This window comes from Bufo gargarizans, chromosome 5 (assembly GCF_014858855.1).
Source record: "Bufo gargarizans isolate SCDJY-AF-19 chromosome 5, ASM1485885v1, whole genome shotgun sequence".
Classification (NCBI taxonomy): Eukaryota; Metazoa; Chordata; class Amphibia; order Anura; family Bufonidae; genus Bufo; species Bufo gargarizans.
The window spans coordinates 490086585-490107263 of NC_058084.1; the positions used below are offsets into that span (position 1 = coordinate 490086585).

The following is a 20679-nucleotide window of genomic DNA, read 5'->3' on the forward strand; positions in this document are numbered from 1 at the left end:
ATAGGACTGTTTTATTAGGGGCCAGCTGTTCTGCAAAATACGTAACGCACACAGACGCCATCCGTATGTTTATTTATTTAATTTTTATTATTTTTTTGCATATCAGTGTTTTGCAGACCACAAAATACATACGATCGTGTACATGAGCCCCAGAATAAATCAATAAAGTGAAACGTAAAAAAATAAAAATAAACCCTCTGCATAACATAAGGGCGTTTTACGAGTGTATTGTGCCGAGACATTAATAGGTCTGTCAGGCAGAATGTAAGATACCACCAACATAAAATAAACCCCCCCCCCCCCAGCCATCAACATTAGTCTGTTCTATGCCTGTCCACCTCTACTAAATAAATCTGCATTTGGATGATTATCTCCCAGGTACAGAAGCTGAATCTAAAAAGCTAAGGGAAGAGATCCATGTAAAGCTAAACACACCTGATACTGCTCGGCACACAAGAAACTTACCGTCATGCCATATTTGATGATTAGTTTCATGAGATCCTCCTCTATTGTGGTGAGGAAGGTCTCACTCGGATGTTCCATTAGTGGCACAACCAGCTCCAAGATTTTCGCTACGTTGCATATTACCATGAAATCATTCTGGGTCTGTGAACACAGATCAAGCTGGAGGTAAACACAGGATTTCCTTGGTGGATCCTGATGAGTGTCTGTGTAATCGAACACATACTTACGTTACATTTAGTGGTGAGGTATGGCTGCATGGTCATGGCGTGTTTTACCATCAACTGAGGCCTGATTTTACTAAATAAGAACAGAGTGGTGATGCAAGAAACCAGCCGTCCAGAGTTCACACCTTTATTGTCCGAATCTGGTAGAGATAAAAAATAATAATTTGAAAAACTTTATATTTTGCTTGATGTCTTTTCATAACGTTCAGGATTTTTATTGTTAACTGCTTAACCCCCTTCCTGATCCTCCATCCTACAGGTACAGAGGCTTTCCCAGGGAGCGCTGTGCTCCCAGTGCCCAAACAACTTCCCCAGCGCAGCTGTTTGTTCCTTGTGATAGTCTTGGCTCCTTCAGAGGGCCAAAGCTATCACAGCAGGAAGTTCCTATGGAGGCCTGCAGGTGGCAGCGGTCCATAGAAACACAGCACAACTCCCAGTGTCTGCAATGTAAATTTATTGCAGTCAAACATGCATTCACAACGCAATGATAGAATTTAGCCAGTTTAGCACCTAATGAAACACTGATGTTTCAGCATAGCAGAAATTATCAAAATTATTTAATTGCAGCTGGATACTATCAAAAACTGCACCTTTAGGGACAAGCGATTTGACAAAAAAAAAAGTGGAATACAATGTTTAAAAACTAATTCTAATCATCTCCCTTTCCCTATAACAAAAACAAAAATAAACAAAAAAGATTTGCATTGCTGCATTCAAAAATGCCTGTACTATTAACCCCTTCCAAACCTCCACCACATATGTACGATGTGCATGTCGGGTCTTTAAACATGGTACCTGCTTTATAGTATGAAACAGCAGGCACCTGCAGCTAATGTCTTTTGACATTTAACCATTCAGATGCCTTGGTCAAATGTAACCACGGCATCTGAGAATGTTAAAAACCAGAAGCGAGCAGTTCCGATTCAGGCGTAAAATAAAGGCAACCATATATACACATTGGTCCCATGATAATGAACCTGATCATATGACTGCTGGCGGCAAAAGGCTGTTACTAAGGCTACCAAGACCCAGGACATCAGAGCTGATCTTCCCTATACCTGCGTGAGTGTATGACAAGATATCAAATAAAAAGGTCCCCTAAATGTTCTTTTTTGACCACATCACTAGACCAACTGCATACTAAAACTGAACTTTGAATCTGCTCCTACAGGACCAAAATACACCAGATGTGAACCTGTTATCACAGGGGTAGGCAACCTCTGCAACTCTGGCTGTTCTGAAACTACAACTCCCAGCATGCATACTTGCACGGCGGTTATTAGAACTCTCATAAAAACGAAAGAAGCATGCTGGGAATTGTAGTTTCACAACAGCTGGATTGCCAAAGGTTGTTGACCCCTGAGTTATCTGTGCAAGCCGTCTACATACCAGACATGGACTCCTCATACTTGAGGATATGTTCCACCAGGTTGTCCACTAGCTGCGTACAGGCTTTCTTCACAGGTTTGTACGATGTATCTTCTTCTGCTTTTAAAAGCTGGGAAACGAAGACGAGAGAGTTAATAAGGTCTCTTTAGAAGCAAACCACATTATCATTAAGATCTGAACAGCTCTTATGCTCACATTTTGCAGCAGTTGTTCAAACCAGTCGTATCCCGTGTCCCGACATGCGGCAACCTAAAAAAAAAAAAATCCATGGCAGTCCTGGTTAGTGAACAAAGTGTATTTGCTTCTTGTGATGCACACAATGTGTATTTCCAAAACTCCTTCCAAAGTGCTTACCACATCTGTTATGTTCAGTATTTTTCTGGTCATCGCTACTTTATCGTTTTGGGGGGTTGGCGTGAACCAGAGTTTCTGGAATGTCTCATTCACCAATTTCTAGTGAGGAAAAATGCCACAAACTTTCAGCAGCATTAACACTTTATGTAGCGAGAAGTGACGGTTTTATACAGTCAGTGCAATGAGCAGACATTTTACATTACAATTTTTAAAAGGTTCTCCTTAGTATAAAGGATAATGAAGAAGAACTGATGTGTATAAGACGTGACCACTATACACAGCCCATCACCCAAACAGAGATATCTTGAGACATAGACCTAAATCTTAGGATACAGGGCAGCAGGATGTCTTACCTACTGTATTGCCCCAGTACACATTCTCAAAGGTTCTTACCTTAATGCCTTCTTCATCATTCACTCTGCGGATCATCTTCACACACATCTCTGTAATTTTGGGAAAGGTTGGTTGCTCCAAGCAGATATCTCGCAAGATCTTTATCACCCTCTTCCTTACGCTAATACCAGTGTCCTGGATGAAAATGACACAGATGTAATCAGAATGCTCTGGATGTGCAGATTTTATTCTGGCTTTTATAAGAATAAATTCTTTTAACCGTTTGTGGACCACACAATGTCGTTAAATATCAGATCGGTCCCAAATATAACTCTGCAGAGACCTAACTCTCCACAGAGTCTGCAGCTCAATGGGAGTCAAAGAAGCCAGGCTCTCCAGACAGAAGGCAGAGATGGTCATTACAGTCTGCCTTTCTGATTGCTGGATACGCTGCAGTCAGTGATCATTACTTACTGCTGCAGTCCTGATAATTACATGATCTCCAGGTGATGGGAAGCTGTAAGAGCTGCTGGATCTAAGCAGACTCAGATCAGCTCTATAGCCCATCTCAGGAGGCCGTTTTAAAACGTTATCCCCGTCACTTAGCAAAACAAAACAAAAAAAAAAAAACCTCATGTGCTTGTTAAAATGTCACCAAAAGTTTCTTAGGGTACTTTCACACTTGCGGTAGGACGGATCCGACAGGCTGTTCACCCTTTCGGATCCGTCCTTCCACTGTTTCGCCGCTCCGTCCCCATTGACTATAATTGGGACGGGGGCGGCGCTCCGGCGCAGTATGGCAGTGCACGGCGAAAGGCTGCCGGACTAAAAGTCCTGCATGTCCGACTTTTTAGCCCGGCAGCCTCTGACCACAAACTGCCGTACCGCCGCCCCCGTTATAGTCAATGGGGACGGAGCGGCGGTCCGGCTAAACAGCAGACGGATCGGATCCGACAGGGTGAACAGCCTGTCGGATCCGTCCTGCCGCAAGTGTGAAAGTAGCCTTAGGATGCACAAATATAAAGTAGATCTTACTTTAAGCATGCAAATATATGTTTTTCAGGAGAGCTGCAGATGCCCTGTGTGGTATCAAAAAGGTAAAGTACTTTAATATTGAAGGCCTAGGAAGTCAGCATCAGAGCTCTGTCCATGGATGGAGCTGCTTACTGCAGCACTGCTTCCATTTATGTGAATGAGAGCAGTGCTGCAGTAACCAGCTCTTAACAATAGACAGAAGCTCAGGTGCCAGTAGTTCTCATTAGAAGCTGACCAGCAGGGGTGCAGTGTCGTATCCTCACCGATCAGATACTGAAGGCCCATCCTAAGGATAGGCCACCAATATTAAAATCTTGAACTGCCCTTTTAAGGCTGGTGCTTCACATTCCCGCAATGTGACTACTGAGTTTTCACATAGTCGCGAGACTTACTAGTATCCTCTCTACAAGCATGTCATAATACTGCTCAGCGAGCTGAGGTCTGCAGAGCACAAAACGCCCCAGTAACTCCACAGCTGCCTCCCGCACACTGGTCGAGTTGTCCATAAGTCTCCCATGAACTCCTCGCTGCATATCCAACTGTAGGATTAGAAAGCACAAAAATTAACAAATGAAGAAATACAAATAAGTCACCATTCTCTGCAATGCAACTCAAAATCTTACCCTGGCAAGAATGCTTGGATCTACAGCTACAACTTCAGACAAACACTTCATGGCTTTCGTTCGGACAGCAATTGCATTCTCTCCTAGTACCCGCAGAATCTGGAATATATATATAAAAAATAAAAGGACATCCACTTATTAGTAATGCATGAGACTCTCAAAGCTTCAGCCATAGTTCTGTCAACATGATTTTATTAGTTCATATTTACCTGGGTCAAATAAATATCAAAACTCTGGGCAAACGGCCTCATAGAGGCCAAGTATCGCACAATCAAACAAGCATCATCATAGTCAACTGTGTCAGAATTTGACCTACGGGTGGAAAGAGCAAAATCAGTTACGACAGCCATCAAATGAAACCAGAAATAAATAAAGAGAGCTGCGCTGTCTGGAAATTAATAGCATACCCACCAGATACACCAGTAAATGGGAGACAGATATGCATGTGTAGCCACATATCCATTCATGGAAGGACTGTGGGACACTTACGACACATTCAGTGGATATGCCATAAATGTCCAGATAGAGAGGTATTCCTAAGTTACTTTTGCGACTTACTTCAAAGTGCTAAACTGTGATGGTGCTGCTTTAATGATGCTGCGGAGGAATTTTTTGCGTTTTTCTGCTCGCTGCATGATATCTCCTGTGCTCTCAACCTCTTTTGCGTGGTGTACTCCTTCAGAGTCCTCATCCTTTTGGGATTTCATGGCTTTCTCTGTCTCCATTGTAGTGTCCCGGAACCACTGAGCTATATAAAATTTCCGAGAAAACTGAAAAAGGGGAGACAGCGGGGAATGTGTTACGGCATGGGAAAATATTTACCTGGAGCCCTGAAAGGTTGCTGCACAGGGTACAGTACTGATCAGACAGCAAAACCTACCACTAAAGACGGATCTGTCTCTGTGTTCTCCTCGAGGTAATCCAACAAAGCCTTTTGCAGCTGCTGAATCTCATCTTCACCTTTGGGGGCCTGTAATGAAATAGGTTAAAAAAATACACATCGCAGCAGCAAGTCTGCATTTAATTCCAGTATAGCTGCAGATATATGCTTTAACACTAGACAGCATTATTCCAAAGCCAATGTTGCTCTCTTAACCTTTTACAATTCCTTTTGCTAATACAAAAAAATAAAAATGACTGACATATGGATTTATTTATTTTTATATATATTTTTTGCTTTGTACATAAAGGAAGAGAGTCCAGAGTCATTGTCACAGCTTTGCAAGGTCTATTCAGATCCACCAGCATGATGTGAATTCTGTCATGATCACTAGGACCAATGGTGCTGTTGCCACGGCATACACAGTGCGCTATATAGAAGGCAGATGGGCATGCCCATTTGTCTGACACCAAGGGACCAGACCTAAATATGATGCAGGATATCCTATACAGCATTTAATTAACAGAGCCGTAAAAAGCTAAAGGCATGTCACAATACCCCTAAACCGGATTTTTACCTGCTTTGCAATAGTAATTCTCACCTGCTTTAGTATTCGGTCTATTGATCCTTGGTCCATCTTGCTGGTAACTGCATCCTTCCTGAGTCGCGCTGCTACTGTACCCAAATAATCCAATGAAGCCACACGTAATGCCATCTCTGTTGACTTATTACTAAACTGATGAACCTAACATACGCAAGAAAATCTTAATAAATTATGAGACTTTAAAAGACAGTCGATCATTGTGCTTTCTCATAGGTATATAACATTTATGTCTAAATATCATAATTATGATTATATATAAGAGGCCATATTGTGATAGGTCCATAAATATTGGGACATCGACACAATTTTAACATTTTTGGCTCTGTACACCACCACAATGGATTTAAAATGAAACAAACAAGATGTGCTTTACCAGCAGACTGGCAGCTTTAATTTGAGGATATTTACGTCCAAATCAGATGAACGGTGCAGGAATTACAACAGTTTGCATATGTGCCTCCCACTTGTTAAGGGACCAAAAGTAATGGGACAGAATAATAATCATAAATCAAACTTTCACTTTTTAATACTTGGTTGCTAATCCTTTGCAGTCAATTACAGCCTGAAGTCTGGAACGCATAGACATCACCAGACGCTGGTTTTCATCCCTGGTGATGCTCTGCCAGGCCTCTACTGCAACTGTCTTCAGTTCCTGCTTGTTCTTGGGGCATTTTTCCTTCAGTTTTGTCTTCAGCAAGTGAAATGCATGCTCAATCGGATTCAGCTCAGGTGATTGACTTGGCCGATATCCGAGATTGGTCATAGTTTGAGCAGAGCAAGGGTTCGTAGCTATACTTATCACTATTAAGTTTCTGTGTATAATCAACTGATAGTATATCGCATAATTGTGGTCGAGACGGTTGTATTACAGTTTATGTTTGAGAGGTAACAAGGAACGCTGGTATTTGTGTTACAGCAATCTAGTGGCAAATTTAGGGAACTGCATATCACTGCGTTTTATTGCATATTATTGCATTTTATATTGATTAAGCTTTGATTGTATTTTAAGTTATTGTATAATACATTTTTATTTTTGCATAGACGCTTATACCATGTTTTACTAATTGCACAATATAATAAAATTAACGACGATCTCTTTTTGAGGTGTTTTATATGTCCACCTCTAGGATCAATTCCCTTTGACATTTTTCCTTTGATCCTTTCTTTTATAGAAATCATTTGCTTGATATCCCTGACACAATATTAGATAACCTTGAATACTACCATCATAATTAACACAGTGAGAGACATTTACCAAGATTGACATTACCATACACCAGTCTTGAGCTCCTGGTGCTGGAGTGAAAGCAGCCTCATTTATTAAGGCGTAGATACCTGTTAATAAATAAGGCGCATCTCTGGCAGTCGGTGCACCAGAATCAAAACTATGCCAGCCATGTTTCTGGAGCAAGTTAGGCTACTTTCACACTTGCGTTCGGGGTTCCGCTTGTAAGTTCCGTTTGAAGGCTCTCACAAGTGGCCCCGAACTGATCCCTACAGCCCTAATGCATTCTGAGTGGGTGCGGATCCGCTCAGAAAGCATCAGTATGGCTCCGCTTGGCCTCCGTTCTGCTCAGCAGGCGGCCACCCGAACGCAGCTTACGGCCGTGCCGTACAATGTAAGTCAATGGGGACGGATCCGTTTGAAGTTGACACAATATGGTGCAATTTCAAACGGATCCGTCCCCCATTGACTTTCAATGTAAAGTCTGGACGGATCCGTCTGACTATCTTTCAAACTTAGAATTTTTTCTGAAATATAATGCAGACGGATCCGTTCTGAACGGATCCCATTGTTTGCATTATAGGAGCGGATCAGTCTGTGCAGACACCAGACGGATCCGCTCCGAACGCAAGTGTGAAAGTAGCCTTATAGTAAATCCGACGGCCCACAACAGGCTCCACACCTTATTTTCAGCCCCAACCTTTTCTTACCACTTTGGAAAAGTGTTGAGATGCTCAAAATGTCACAAATTATGGGGCAAATAGGTCATGTGCCATAATTTTCTACTTTTTAACACCACAGTGGTGTAAATAGGTTAATAAATGCACTCATTAAGGTAGTCATTCCTAAATATATGAAAACCTACCAAGAGCCGACCAAGCAAACTCAGCAACAATTCAGCTGCTGGCCACTCAGGCTTGTTCACTGTAGACAGAAGGTCCTGGACAAAGTTTTCAAACAGTGGCCTGTAGTCCTCCTCCCCTTGCTTACTGCCACACCTATGAGAAAGATAACACCATTAGAATACATGCGAATTGCATTCAATTATATTGGCAGGAAATTAAACCAAGCCTTCTATCTCACTTTTTAAGAAAAATAGACAGAAAATTCTGTGCAGTCCGCATGGCGGTTTCATACGAGTTAGTGATGAAGACATCTTGGTCGATCTGGAAACACAAATGCAGACAGGTAATAATGGTGGAAAGCATCTCCATAACATCTTTCAGTAAAATACAAGACTCCTTACCTTCTTGTTTGACTCCTCCTCTGCATGGTCTCTATCATTAGGAAGGTGCACCACACACTGTATGAGCTGTAAGACCAGTGCAGTTACCATTTGGATATACATGGCTTCCCCGTCATCATCACTGCTGTTTAACCTGTAGTAACATCAAACAAATCAGGAATATTAACAGACTAAGAGGCACACTACCAGAAAAAAAAAAAAAAAAAAAAATAGAAGCAGTTGAGAGAAAAAGCCTATTTCACTATATGGCAATGCATGAGGTGATCAAACTTCCAAGATCCTTACTTTTCATACGGATGTTCCAGACTTAATTTTTATCTGGCATCACTATTTTTTGACTGACAGCACTGTTTTTCGTCTTCTCCTATACAGGACTGTCGATTGTGTGGTGTTAAAGTGTTCACAGTGCCTGCTAGACAAGGCGCGCACCATTTGTGCATTTAACAGACTTTGAAAGGAGCCAAATATGGAAGCAGGATAGTCCATCGGTAAAAACTTGGAAAATAGTTGGACGAGAAGGTTCTGTAGTGCATGGGTGGTGTCAACAGTAGTTAGAGGAGTGCACTCAAACACGTACCGAGGGCTCTGGATGGGCAATACAGACAGACGCACGCCAAGATCGCCATATAAGAAGAGTTGATTTATTTCAAAGAACAGACACAGTATCACAAATAGGTTGTGCAGTAGCCCATGCAGTGACTCGTTGGACCATAAGAAATCACTACTTGAAGCAGGACTGCATTCACACACTCCACTAGGCTGTTAGTCACTGACTTATCACCAAGAGCGCCTGAACTGGTGCCGCAAGAGAGCCCATTGGCGGCATGAACGGCAAACAATAGTGTTCAGTGAAGAAAGCAAGTTCTGTCTTGGTACTAATGGCCGCATCAGAGATGGCAGGAGGGCGCCTACTGCCTTTATGCATAGTGCGGAAACACACAGGACCAAGAACTGGTGTCATGGTGTGTGGCACGATTGGCTACCATGGTCATTCTTATCTGGTATTCAAGAAGGGAACATTGACCAGTCTTTTGGTATGTTCAGTGGAGCCAGTCCTACAGCCTTTTATTTTACTCAGGAGACTTGGATGTAGAACCAGATTACAGCCGCCCACATGCTGCCTACGTTACACAACGTGCTCTTCAGGGTCTTCAGCAGCTCCCCTGGCCAACTTGATCACCAGATTTCTCCCCCATCGAGAAGCTCTAGGACTGGATGGAGCCATGGATCTTCTATGCGCTGGAGCCAACAACCACCTTGGCTGATATACGGCTCCAAGTTTAAAGAGCTTGGAATGACCACAGGAGGATATCCAGCATCTGCATGACCGCTACCATGCAAGAGTGGTAGCCATTATCACAGCAAGGGGAGATGGCAACCAGAATTTATGTGATTCTGCCTCATCATGTACTCTGCTGCAGAATCCAATAAAGGGGGCACCACCCTGGTTGTGCGATCATTGATCAAGCACCACTAGCAGTTTATACTTTTTTCCGCTAGTGTATAATCATAAGGCAAGAAACACCGTACCTAAAATTCCTCAGGCTTCTTTTACTTGTTGGAAGTCTTGCAAGAGAGGTGAACAACTCCTCCAAAATCAGCTGCCTGTGTTTTTCGTACCTGGAAAACACCTGTGAGGGATGAAAGTAAATTAGCTATCACTGTACAGACATAAAGAAATGGGATGAAACATGGTGGTAAATCACAAAGCTATTTAACAATGCCTAATAAAGTTCTCCTGGGAAAAGCTGCCTCAGATACAGTGGTCACAACTGACCATAACATCTGAGGGGTTAAATATCGAACAGACATTAGCTCTAGGCGCCCGGCTAGCTTTAAACACTCAGGATCAGACGTACAAATGAGCTGGCAGAGTGCTCCTGACTCCCTGCCTGATCATAGAGCGAACTGTGCAATCATACACTTACAGCAGCTCTGTCCTCTCTACACTCATCTCTATTATGAATGCAGGGAGGAAACAGGAAGCTGAACAACCTGGACCAACAATGCTGGAGCCTGGGGAGGTAAGTAACCACTGGACCCCAGGTATGCAGCATTAACCCTTCACACTGACCTCCACCAGAGATCTTAAAAGTAACCATTTAAATTCCCAAGACAACCAGAGACCCTTACAATAACCCCCTCACTGCCCTAGACCACAAGGGATCCCTTACATTAACCACCTTACTGCCCTAGACCACCAGGTATGTAGACGATCTTCAATACACTAGTGCTGGTCCAGTAAATCTGACTACTTTATAGCAAATTATTAGGATGCACTACCTTAAAGGCTATGTACACCTTTGGGGGAACTTTTTTTATTGCATTATACTTATTTTGAGCAAAAATAATTTCTTCAATTGGTCTTTATTAACAATATGGAATCTTTTTTGTGCAAAGAGCTGACCTGCTCTACTAGCTGCCTGTGGATTTTTTGTCCTTTCCATTATCTGAGGAGAAGAGGGGCTCCTTATCTCTGCTCTCTTACATCATAAAGCTCATTATAGCTCAATCCTTGTCTTACTGATAAGAATGTGGCTTAAATAAGTTGTTTATGACCTCTCAGTAGTTTAGAGATAAGGGTAATTAGATGATGGCACAAAGTGAAAGTACCAGTCACACAGTTAGAAAAAGTTAACCCTTCGTGACTGAACAGCTCAATATTTTTAATAAAGGCCAATATGATTTTTAGACAAAAATAAGTTAGGCTACTTTCACACTGGCATTTTGGCTTTCCGTTTGCGAGATCCGTTCAGGGCTCTCACAAGCGGTCCAAAACGGATCAGGATCCGCTCAGAATGCATCAGTTTGACTCCGTTCAGCCTCTATTCCGCTTTGGAGGCTGCTTGCAGCGTTTTGGTGTCCGTCTGATGAAACTGTGGCCAACGGATCAGTCGTGGCACAAAATGTAAGTCAATGGGGACGGATCCATTTTCACTGACAATCTGGCACAATAGAAAACTGATCCGGCCTCCATTGACTTTCAATGGTGTTCAAGACGGATCAGTCTTGGCTATGTGACGGATCCGCACAAAATGCAAGTGTGAAAGTAGCCTTATCTAAACGGATGCGTTTGTGCAGATCTATGACTGATCCGCACCAAACATGAGTGTGAAAGTAGTCTTAAATGCAATCATAAAAAAAATGGACTCCAAAGGTTTACATAGCCTTTAATTTGATGTGCTATGTGGTTTAGACAAAGCAACACCAAGGTCTCATCTGCCCTGCTTTCTAGCTTCAAAGGCTTAGAAGGCACATTGATGGTTCTTGAGATTTTTAGTATTTAAAGCTGGGTAGGGTACGGAGAGTCCTATTAAGGCAGAGGTTTTTGATGCCGTGTCCTCCATTTATGATCCATTCCTGATTTCAAAAACTGCATCAAAAAACCTTAATGTGGAAATACAGTCTTAGGCCATTTGGCAAGGGAGGATAGCTCCTCTATTAACTAGAGACTAGATCTGCATCCAAATGAAACAAGCTATAAATCACACAGCTTCTTACCGCAGTGACCAGCTTGATGGTACACAGCTGCAATTCACTGACATTTTCCACAAAAAATGGAGTAATCCCCATCGAAGACACCTGTTGAAGCATAAATTACAGTGAATATAGTAGTAAAGCAAAGACCAGGCATACAGGCAAGATTTAGCTCCTTGGCAGAATATGCTTAATTATATATACATATAACATAAAAAATATATATAAATGCCCTTTACCTGCAGGATGGTGGTGTCTGTGAGCAGCTGTATCTCTAGGAGCTCTGACAGGCTGGCCACAATGTCGCACACTTTGTTGTACAGCATAACAATGACCCTCTGCTTGTGGGTGGAACATTTTGCACGTTTTGCTTTTGAACTCATTAAACCCCCTGAATAAAAACAGCAGAATATTCATAGTAAAGCATAAGCTAAAAACTCAACAGTAACACATCATTTACCCAAATAACTAGAGATGAGCGAATTTCCGCTTATGAAATTCGTTCACACTTTGGTGGTAAAAGGGGAATTTCGTTATGGATTCCATAACTACGGACCATAACGCAATTCTATGACGGAATGCCTTTAGCGGCATTCCGTCATAATAGAAGTCTATGGGCTGCATAACGGAAACGGGACGGATCCGTTTTGCAGCCCATAGAATTCTATTATGCCTCATAGAACTGCGTTATAGTCCGTGGTAACGGAATCCATAACGACATTCCCCTCCTACCACCAAACAAAGTGTGAACGAATTTCATAAGCGGAAATTGGCTCATCTCTAAAGCACTAATTAAATAAAAATAAACCTCTAGTATTACTAAATACAGCAGGATAGCCAAAGACAACGCTAACGCATCATAAACCAAAAGAAATGACACACAAGTGGTCAATAATACATACAGAACGTACAAGACCACTTCTATGCCTGACTCACCTCCATGGGGATCGACCCTATAAACAGGATCATACTGGGGATAAAGTGTGTTTTGTAAGTGAAATTTAGTGTACTGAAGAATATGCTCGATGACATCCTCAATATAAACTGCTTTGGGCATACTGGGAGATGTCATAATGTTGATGGCCGTCAAACAGGCATCAGCAGACTTGGTTACTCGCTCCATGATCAGATCGCGCCACAGCTTTTCCTCGTCTTCTGTATCATTGTTCTAAAATTAAAAACACCAGTTAGCACCAGGAGAATCAGACCCCCGCCAATCTGATACTGATGATCTATCCTGAGGATAAGTCATCAATATCTAAAACCGGGCAACTGTTTTAAAGGGGATGTGTCATCAGAAAATGACCTACTGTTTAAATCGCAGTTTTATGTTTAACATATTTTTAAAGAATTTATGGTGGCTACTTTTAATTTTCCATATAAATATGTTTAAACAAAAATCATAAAATCCTGCAGTTTTGACACTGGCCACTTAGCCTGCTAGGCGCCACTTGTTGGTCTGTGCAGATCACTTTACTGCCTATCATTACAGGCAGGATTACAACAGCGGATGGCACCTCTATATACAAATAACACCAGATCTAGCATTCACAACATTGCGATTGTCAAAGCATATCTACTCCTTCCTGACCTCTGCATAGGTTATAGAGCATATCTAGAAAACTCCCACAGACAGGTTAAAGGGGTCCCCCTCCTGTCCATTCTAGATATGGCCCAGGTGTCTGATGTAAAGCAATTTTCAAAATGGTCTATTTTTGCAGACTTAATGCCAAGCTCATACAACTGATGTTTTCCCAACAGAAGGTCTGCAGGGATTTCTTCATAGTCACCTGGGGGTAAGATGACCACCCCCATAATCATGTTCAGGAAATAGAATAAATAAATCAAAATAAAAACAGATTAGGGAAAAAAATGCTGTGTGTTACTAACTGGTTTTAACTGGCAGCAAATGTTTGGTGACACATTCCCTTTAAGATGGGTCATCAATGACTGACCTTATTCTTAAAGGGAACCTGTCACCGGGATTTTGGGTATAGAGCTGAGGACATGGGTTGCTAGATGGCCGCTAGCACATCCGCAATACCCAGACCCCATAGCTCTGTGTGCTTTTATTGTGTCAAAAAAAAAAACGATTTGATACATATGCAAATTAACCTGAGATGAGTCTTGTCCCTGAGATAAGTCAGAGACAGGACTCATCTCAGGTTAATTAGCATATGTATGAAATCGTTTTTTTTACACTATAAAAGCACACAAAGCTCTGGGGACTGGGTATTGCGGATGTGCTAGCGGCCATCTAGCAACCCATGTCCTCAGCTCTATACACAAAATCCCGGTGACAGGTGCCCTTTAAGGTAACTCAAAATGCCCACTTACATGGTTCAGCAAAGTGGAAAGCTTGGAACCATCCTGGATATTCTTCTCGAGAATCCCGAGTAACTTGACCATTTTCTCTGAAGAAATCTGAAGGATTAAAAATAAAACAATATGTAATGATATCCTAACCATACTGACCTGAAGGCATACGTGTGGAAACCCCTTACCTTATTCATGATGCCCATTGCTTTTATTTTTGCAGACTCACTGCCAAGCTCATTCAACTGATGTTTTCCCAACAGAAGGTCTGCAGGGATTTCTTCATCGTCACCTAGGGGTGGGGAAGAATTAAAAAAGCAAAATGATTACATGCGTTTTAAATGCTTTTTTTATGGTTACAGAAAATGTTAAGTTTCATTGCAATTTAAAAAAGGGGGGAGGGGGAGGGAGAGATCAAGATCCATAACAAAAATCAGGTTAAAAATGGCCAGTATGCAATGGACACACAAAAAAGCCAAATTCATTAGCCGAAACTTTGCATAGCCAATGTTAGAGAGAAAGACAGGCAATGCAAGTATCATTCTTCATTTAACACATTACCAAAATTGCTCCAGTCCATATCTTCCAGATTTTCTAATATAGTTTCCACTGATGCCGAAAACCTCTTAAACGTAGAAGAGTCCATCATTTCTGCACACAAAATTTTTTATAAAAAATTAAAAACCATGGAGACTTGTTAACTGATTGAAAAAGATGGCACCTACCAAAGATGACAGTGTGCATTTTCTCTCACCTTCCGGGGTAAGCTTGGGCTCGTAGGCTTTCCTTTTCTTTAGACGTTCTTTCTTCCTCATCTGCCGGGCGACTAAAGGGAAAGATGACAGCCATTAAACAACCTTTACCACTGACAACTGAACAATTCTCTGGCGTATGCGATGGGAATTTCTGCGATTAACATGTCAGCAACACATGAAAAGCTCTGACATTTGACACATCCTAACATTCAGCTATGGAGTCTTGCCTTCTCTGAGGCTTGATGGTGGAGATCCCTCCATATCAGAGTCCTCAGGGCTGCGTTCCCTGTAGCGGCTGCTCCGCCGGTTATCGTTCCCACGACGGTGATCCCCTGAGCTTCGTCGCTCTCTTTCCTCACATTTCCACTCCTCATCCTTTTTCTCCTTTTTGTGTCGTTTCTTAGAGGCTGAAGAAAAGTTTTACATTTACTACACGTTACAGGTGGTCTACGCGACATATTCTGGCTCAGACGGCAGAGCGAACCCTTACGTTCAAAGTCTTCTTCACTTTCGTTATCATCGGAGCTGATCTCGGCGTATTTGGGCTTGTCGTTGACCGTGCTCCGCTTCCGTTTGTTCATCTTCACACGTTCGCAGAGTGGCATGGATGACTCAATTTCTGCCACCAGCTCAGGGGGAAGCTCTTTCAGGACCGACTGGTCGATGCCCGCTGCACAAACACACAAAATATAGTTATCCCCACATGCATGGCATCATGTCATATAGATGGTCACTGGACACATGGTTTATTTTGTGGCATGTAAAATCCCCAAATACAAGCAAAATTCATTATAGGGCACTTTTCTCACAATACACTACCCTTCTTCAAGACCAGACAGGTCTAGGATTTACTTATGCAGGTTTATTCCATTCTTATAAACTGATGGCATATTACTTTATGAGCGGTGGGGGACCATCCTCTATAGAGTGCGTCCTCGTCACCTTCCCCCCCCCCCCGCACAGGTGGGGGCAAGCTGCCGCCAGGCAGGGGAGACTTACAATGGGCTGCGTGGTGTTCCCAGAGGGTGGACACCCGCTGATGACAAACTCGTGGCGTGCGCTAGCAATGTGTTATTTGTAACATGAATACCCCTTTACTAAAAAACCTGAATTTGTCTGGCTCTTTACCAATTGTGGAAGCGACCTGCTTACAGCTCAGTACGGATGCTGCTGAAAGCTATATTACCACCAGTACTCCTATCCTTTACCACAAGATAGAGAGTAAAGGCGGCCGTTCACATCTGATAGAGATCGGCAGAGGGATCATTTGGCCAATAGCCCTCTCTCTTTCCCGGCTCCAAAGAACGTGTCAGTGCATTCAATAGGGAGAGGGGAGAAAGCCGCTGCCAGACACCTCTGGTGATGGCTTATCTCCTTGGAGGAGAAAAGAATCAGGTTAAAATAGTGACAGTCTTCGCCCGATCTGTCTCTTCTCCAACATCATCTGTAGGGAGTCCCCCCACACACACAGACTGTCAGCCAAACCTCCTGTTCTTTGATTGACAGGGCCAGGCAGTTAAAACATGATGACACCCGGTCCTGCCAAAGTGCAGAAAGAGCAAAGCCTCTAGGTGTAATGGTAATGCCCCCGTTGCTCCTAGAGGCTCATTTGCATATATTAAAAGTTTTTTCTCAGCAATGCGGGCACATATGACTAGGAGATCAGCACGGATGTCTTCAGCCACCAAGTGCACATGTAACAGGTCAGCCAGTGTCATAGGTACAAAACTGCTGACAGATGTCCTTTAACCCCTTAGGGACCCATGACGTACCGGTACGGCATGGATCCCGAGTCCTTAAGGACCCATGACGTACCGGTACGTCATGGCTTTAATTCGCAATTCCGGCGCCGCGGGTGTTAATCAGAACGGGATGCCAGCTGAAATCATTCAGCCGGCATCCCGTAACAACGCAGGGGGGTCATTTGAGCCTGAGATTCCGGATTTTGCTGGCAATCCTGGAATCCAGATTCCCACCGTGGGGTTTACTGAAATTGACTATTTTAGTTTTTTTTTTTTTCAGTAACCCACTGGTGAATCTGATGGTGGAGCAGACGAATCTGAACGCCCAACAGTTCGTCGCTCAAAACCCAGGCTCATTTTTTGGCTAGACCCGGTGGCTGGACGCCGGTCAGTGCAGCCGAGATGAGGACATTTTGGGGCCTCGTGCTGCATATGGGTCTAGTCCAAATACCCAGTGTCAGGCAATACTGGAGTGGGGACGTCCTATACCAGACCCCACGACACGTCCCCGGTTTGAGGCCATCCGGAAATGTCTGCATTATTCCGATTACAACATCTAAAGGGCCGCAGTTTTAGGATGCCTGCTTAGTGTCTCCAAAGTCTGAGAGCCATACATATTGGGCATCGTTGCGTGCGTAAAAGTCGTCGCTATAAAAATAACAATTGACCAAACCCCTCGGAAGAACAGCGTTAAAAATATAAAATAAAAAAACTGTGCAAAAACACCCCATTGAATCCTTTTTTCCGGTAATAAAGCAAGGGTTAACAGTCAAACAAAACTAAATATTTATTGCCCTGATTCTGTAGTTTGCAGAAACACCCCATATGTGGTCGTAAATGGCTATATAGCCGCACGACAGGGCATAGAACGAAGGGAACTCCATATGGTTTCTGGAAGGCAGATTATGATTTTTTTTTTGACACCATGTCCCATTAGAAGCCCCCCCCTGATGTAGCCTAGACTAGAAACTCCAAAAAAGTGACCCCCATCTAAGAAACTAGACCCCTCAAGGTATTCAAAAGTTACTTTACAAACTATGTTAACCCTTTAGGTGTTCCACAAAACTAAATTGAGAATGTAGAAACAATTTTAGAAATAAAATTTTGTTACCTTGCCTCAAAAAAGTGTAATATAGAGCAACCAAAAATCATATTTACCCTAAAATAGTCCCAAAACAACCACCTTATCCCGTAATTTCCTAGATGGGGTCACTTTTATGGAGTTTCTACTCTAGGGGTGCATCAGGGGGCTTAAAAAGGTACATGGTGTAAATAAACCAGTCCAGCAAAATCTGCCTTCCAAAAACCATATGACGTGCCCCTCCTTCTATGTCCTGCCGTTTAGCCAAATAGTAGTTTACGACCACATATGGGGTGTTTCTGCAAACTACAGAATCAGGGCAACCCATTTTGAGTTTTGTTTGGCTGTTAACCCATTTTTTCCAGTAATAAAGTAAGGGTTAAAATGAAAAATTTTCCAAAAAATATAAATTTCGAAATTGTTTCTCCATCTGCCATTAACTCTTGTAGAACACCTAAAGGGTTAACAAAGTTTGTAAACCCAGTTTTGAATACCTTGAGGGGTGTACTTTCTTAGATGGCGTCACTTTTTAGAAATTTCTATTCTAGGGGTGCAACAGGGGGCTTCAAATGGGACATGGTATAAAACAAAACCAGTCCTGCAAAATCTGCCTTGCAAAACCCATATGGTGTTCCCCTCCTTCTATGTCCTCCCGTTCGGCCAAACAGTAGTTTACGACCACATATGGGGTGTTTCTGCAAACTAGAGAATCAGGGCACGCCATATTGAGTTTTGTTTGGCAGTTAACTCTTGTTTTATTCATGGAAAAAAATGATTATATTGGAATATTTTCCAAAAAATAGAAATTTCAAAATTGTTTCTCCATCTGCCATTAACTCTTGTGGAAGACCTAAAAGGGTTAATAAAGTTTGAAACAGTTTTGAATACCTTGAGGGGTGCAGTTTCTAGAATGGGGTCATTTTTGGGAGGTTTCTATTATCTAAGCCTCACAATATGACTTCAAACCTGAACTGGTCCATAAAAAGTGGGATTTTGAAGATTTCTGAAACATTTCAAAATTTGCTTCTAAACTTCTAAGCCTTGTAAAATCCCCAAAAAATAAAATATCATTCCCAAAATGCTACAAACATGAAGTAGACATATGGGGAATGTAAAGTCATCACAATTTTTGGGGGTATTACTATGTATTACAGAAGTAGAGAAACTGAAACTTTGAAATTTGCAAATTTTTCAAAATTTTTGGTAAATATGGTATTTTTTATGCAAACAAATTAACTTTTTTGACCCAATTTTAGCAGTGTCATGAAGTACAATATGTGACGAAAAAATAATCTCAGAACGGCCTGGGTAAGTAAAAGCATTTTAAAGTTATCAGCACTTAAAGTGACACTGGTCAGATTTGCAAAAAATGGCCAAGTCCTTAAAGGGACTCTGTCACCACTTTCTAACCCCCACTTTTAAAACTATAGTTCTGTCCATGGAGCCCCTGTGATTACAATGGTGTTGTTATATGCGAAATCCGCAGGCTCGTTTTGATAAAAAAAACTTTTATCTAACCTGTCACTCATGAGGATAAGGTGCCCAGGGCGTTTCTCCTGGTCTGAACATGCCGCCCGCCGCCGTTGGAGCCCAGCTCCTCCTCTGCCTTGAATTAGCGCCGCCTGAATGTGAAGAAATACGCCTCCGGCTCTCCCTCAGTCCCCCCTCCTTCTTTTCTAAGATCCCACGCGTGCAGCAGTGTTCGCGTTATCGGGAGGTTGAGCGAAGTGCGCATGCGCACTTCGCTCAATGAGGCTGAATCGAAAAGTCCGCACGGGCGCATCAGGCACAGGCCTGTGCGCACGCGCGAAATTTTAGAAAAGGAGGGGGGACTGAGGGAGAGCCGGAGGCGTATTTCTTCACATTCAGGCGGCGCTGAAAGGATCAGAGGAGGAGCTGGGCACCAACGGCGGCGGCGGCGGGCGGCATGTTCAGACCGGGAGAAACGCCCTGGGCACCTTATCCTCATGATCGACAGGTTAGATAAAAGGTTTTTTTATCAAAACGAGCCTGCGGATTTCGCATATAGCAACACCATTGTAATCACAGGGGCTCCATGGACAGAACTATAGTTTTAAAAGTGGGGGTTAGAAAGTGGTGACAGAGTCCCTTTAAGGTGAAATAGGGCTGAGTCCTTAAGGGGTTAAAGGCTATGTACACCTTCGGGGGCTAACGTTTTAGGATTGCATTTTACTCATTCTGAGCTTAAAAAAAATAAAAATTCTTCAATTGGTCTTTATTAGTGTTGAGTGCGAACATTCGAATCGCTAAATTTAAATGCGAATATCACCACTTTGAGAATTCGTGACTATTTTGAATATAGTGCTATATATTCGTATTCACGAATATTCTAATCGCGAATTTATTGCGACTATTGGCACTTGGCAACATCCCTAGCAACCAATAGGAAAGTTTTCGTATCGCGAATTTTCCGATTGCAGATTCTCGCAATCAAGAAAATGACTCAAGATCACGAATTCGAGAATATATGACGACAATTCGCCCAAATATTTGCAAAATATCACGAATTTGAATATTGCCCCTGCCGCTCATCACTGGTCTTTATTAAAAATATTGAGCTGTTCTGTCACAAAGGGATAGCTGTCTAGCTGTGCAAATCTGTGCCTGTCATCTAATAAATAAAGATAAGAACGGAGCTATAATGAGTGTATAGAAGGTCAGCGATCGGGAGCCATCAGCTTAGGCTACTTTCACACTGGCGTTCGGTGCGGATCCGTCTTGTATCTGCACAGACGGATCCGCACCTATAATGCAAACACTTGTATTCGTTCAGAACGGATCCATTTGCATTATTCTTTAGAAAAAAGTCTAAGTCAAAACGGATCCGTCTTGACTTACATTGAAAGTCAATGGGGGACAGATCAGTTTTCAATTGTACCATATTGTGTCAGTGAAAACGAATCCGTCCA

General features: G+C 42.5%; 1 protein-coding gene across 2 annotated transcripts in view; it reads right to left on the reverse strand.

Moving 5' to 3' along the window:
- Positions 1-20679, reverse strand: part of NIPBL (NIPBL cohesin loading factor) — a 124749-nt gene that overhangs the window by 18145 nt on the left and 85925 nt on the right. For both annotated transcript variants that reach the window (XM_044295229.1, XM_044295230.1), the window contains exons 11-35: positions 15417-15596; positions 15154-15333; positions 14926-14997; positions 14733-14822; positions 14360-14463; positions 14193-14279; positions 12792-13023; positions 12095-12246; positions 11880-11960; positions 9909-10009; positions 8379-8511; positions 8216-8298; positions 7998-8130; positions 5905-6048; positions 5304-5393; positions 4982-5193; positions 4633-4735; positions 4424-4522; positions 4193-4339; positions 2826-2960; positions 2433-2531; positions 2274-2327; positions 2079-2187; positions 693-829; positions 466-606 (exon numbers count right to left, since the gene is read on the reverse strand). In XM_044295229.1, coding sequence (XP_044151164.1) covers positions 466-606; positions 693-829; positions 2079-2187; positions 2274-2327; positions 2433-2531; positions 2826-2960; positions 4193-4339; positions 4424-4522; positions 4633-4735; positions 4982-5193; positions 5304-5393; positions 5905-6048; positions 7998-8130; positions 8216-8298; positions 8379-8511; positions 9909-10009; positions 11880-11960; positions 12095-12246; positions 12792-13023; positions 14193-14279; positions 14360-14463; positions 14733-14822; positions 14926-14997; positions 15154-15333; positions 15417-15596 — 3098 coding nt within the window. The remainder of the gene's footprint in view (positions 1-465; positions 607-692; positions 830-2078; positions 2188-2273; positions 2328-2432; positions 2532-2825; positions 2961-4192; positions 4340-4423; positions 4523-4632; positions 4736-4981; positions 5194-5303; positions 5394-5904; positions 6049-7997; positions 8131-8215; positions 8299-8378; positions 8512-9908; positions 10010-11879; positions 11961-12094; positions 12247-12791; positions 13024-14192; positions 14280-14359; positions 14464-14732; positions 14823-14925; positions 14998-15153; positions 15334-15416; positions 15597-20679) is intronic.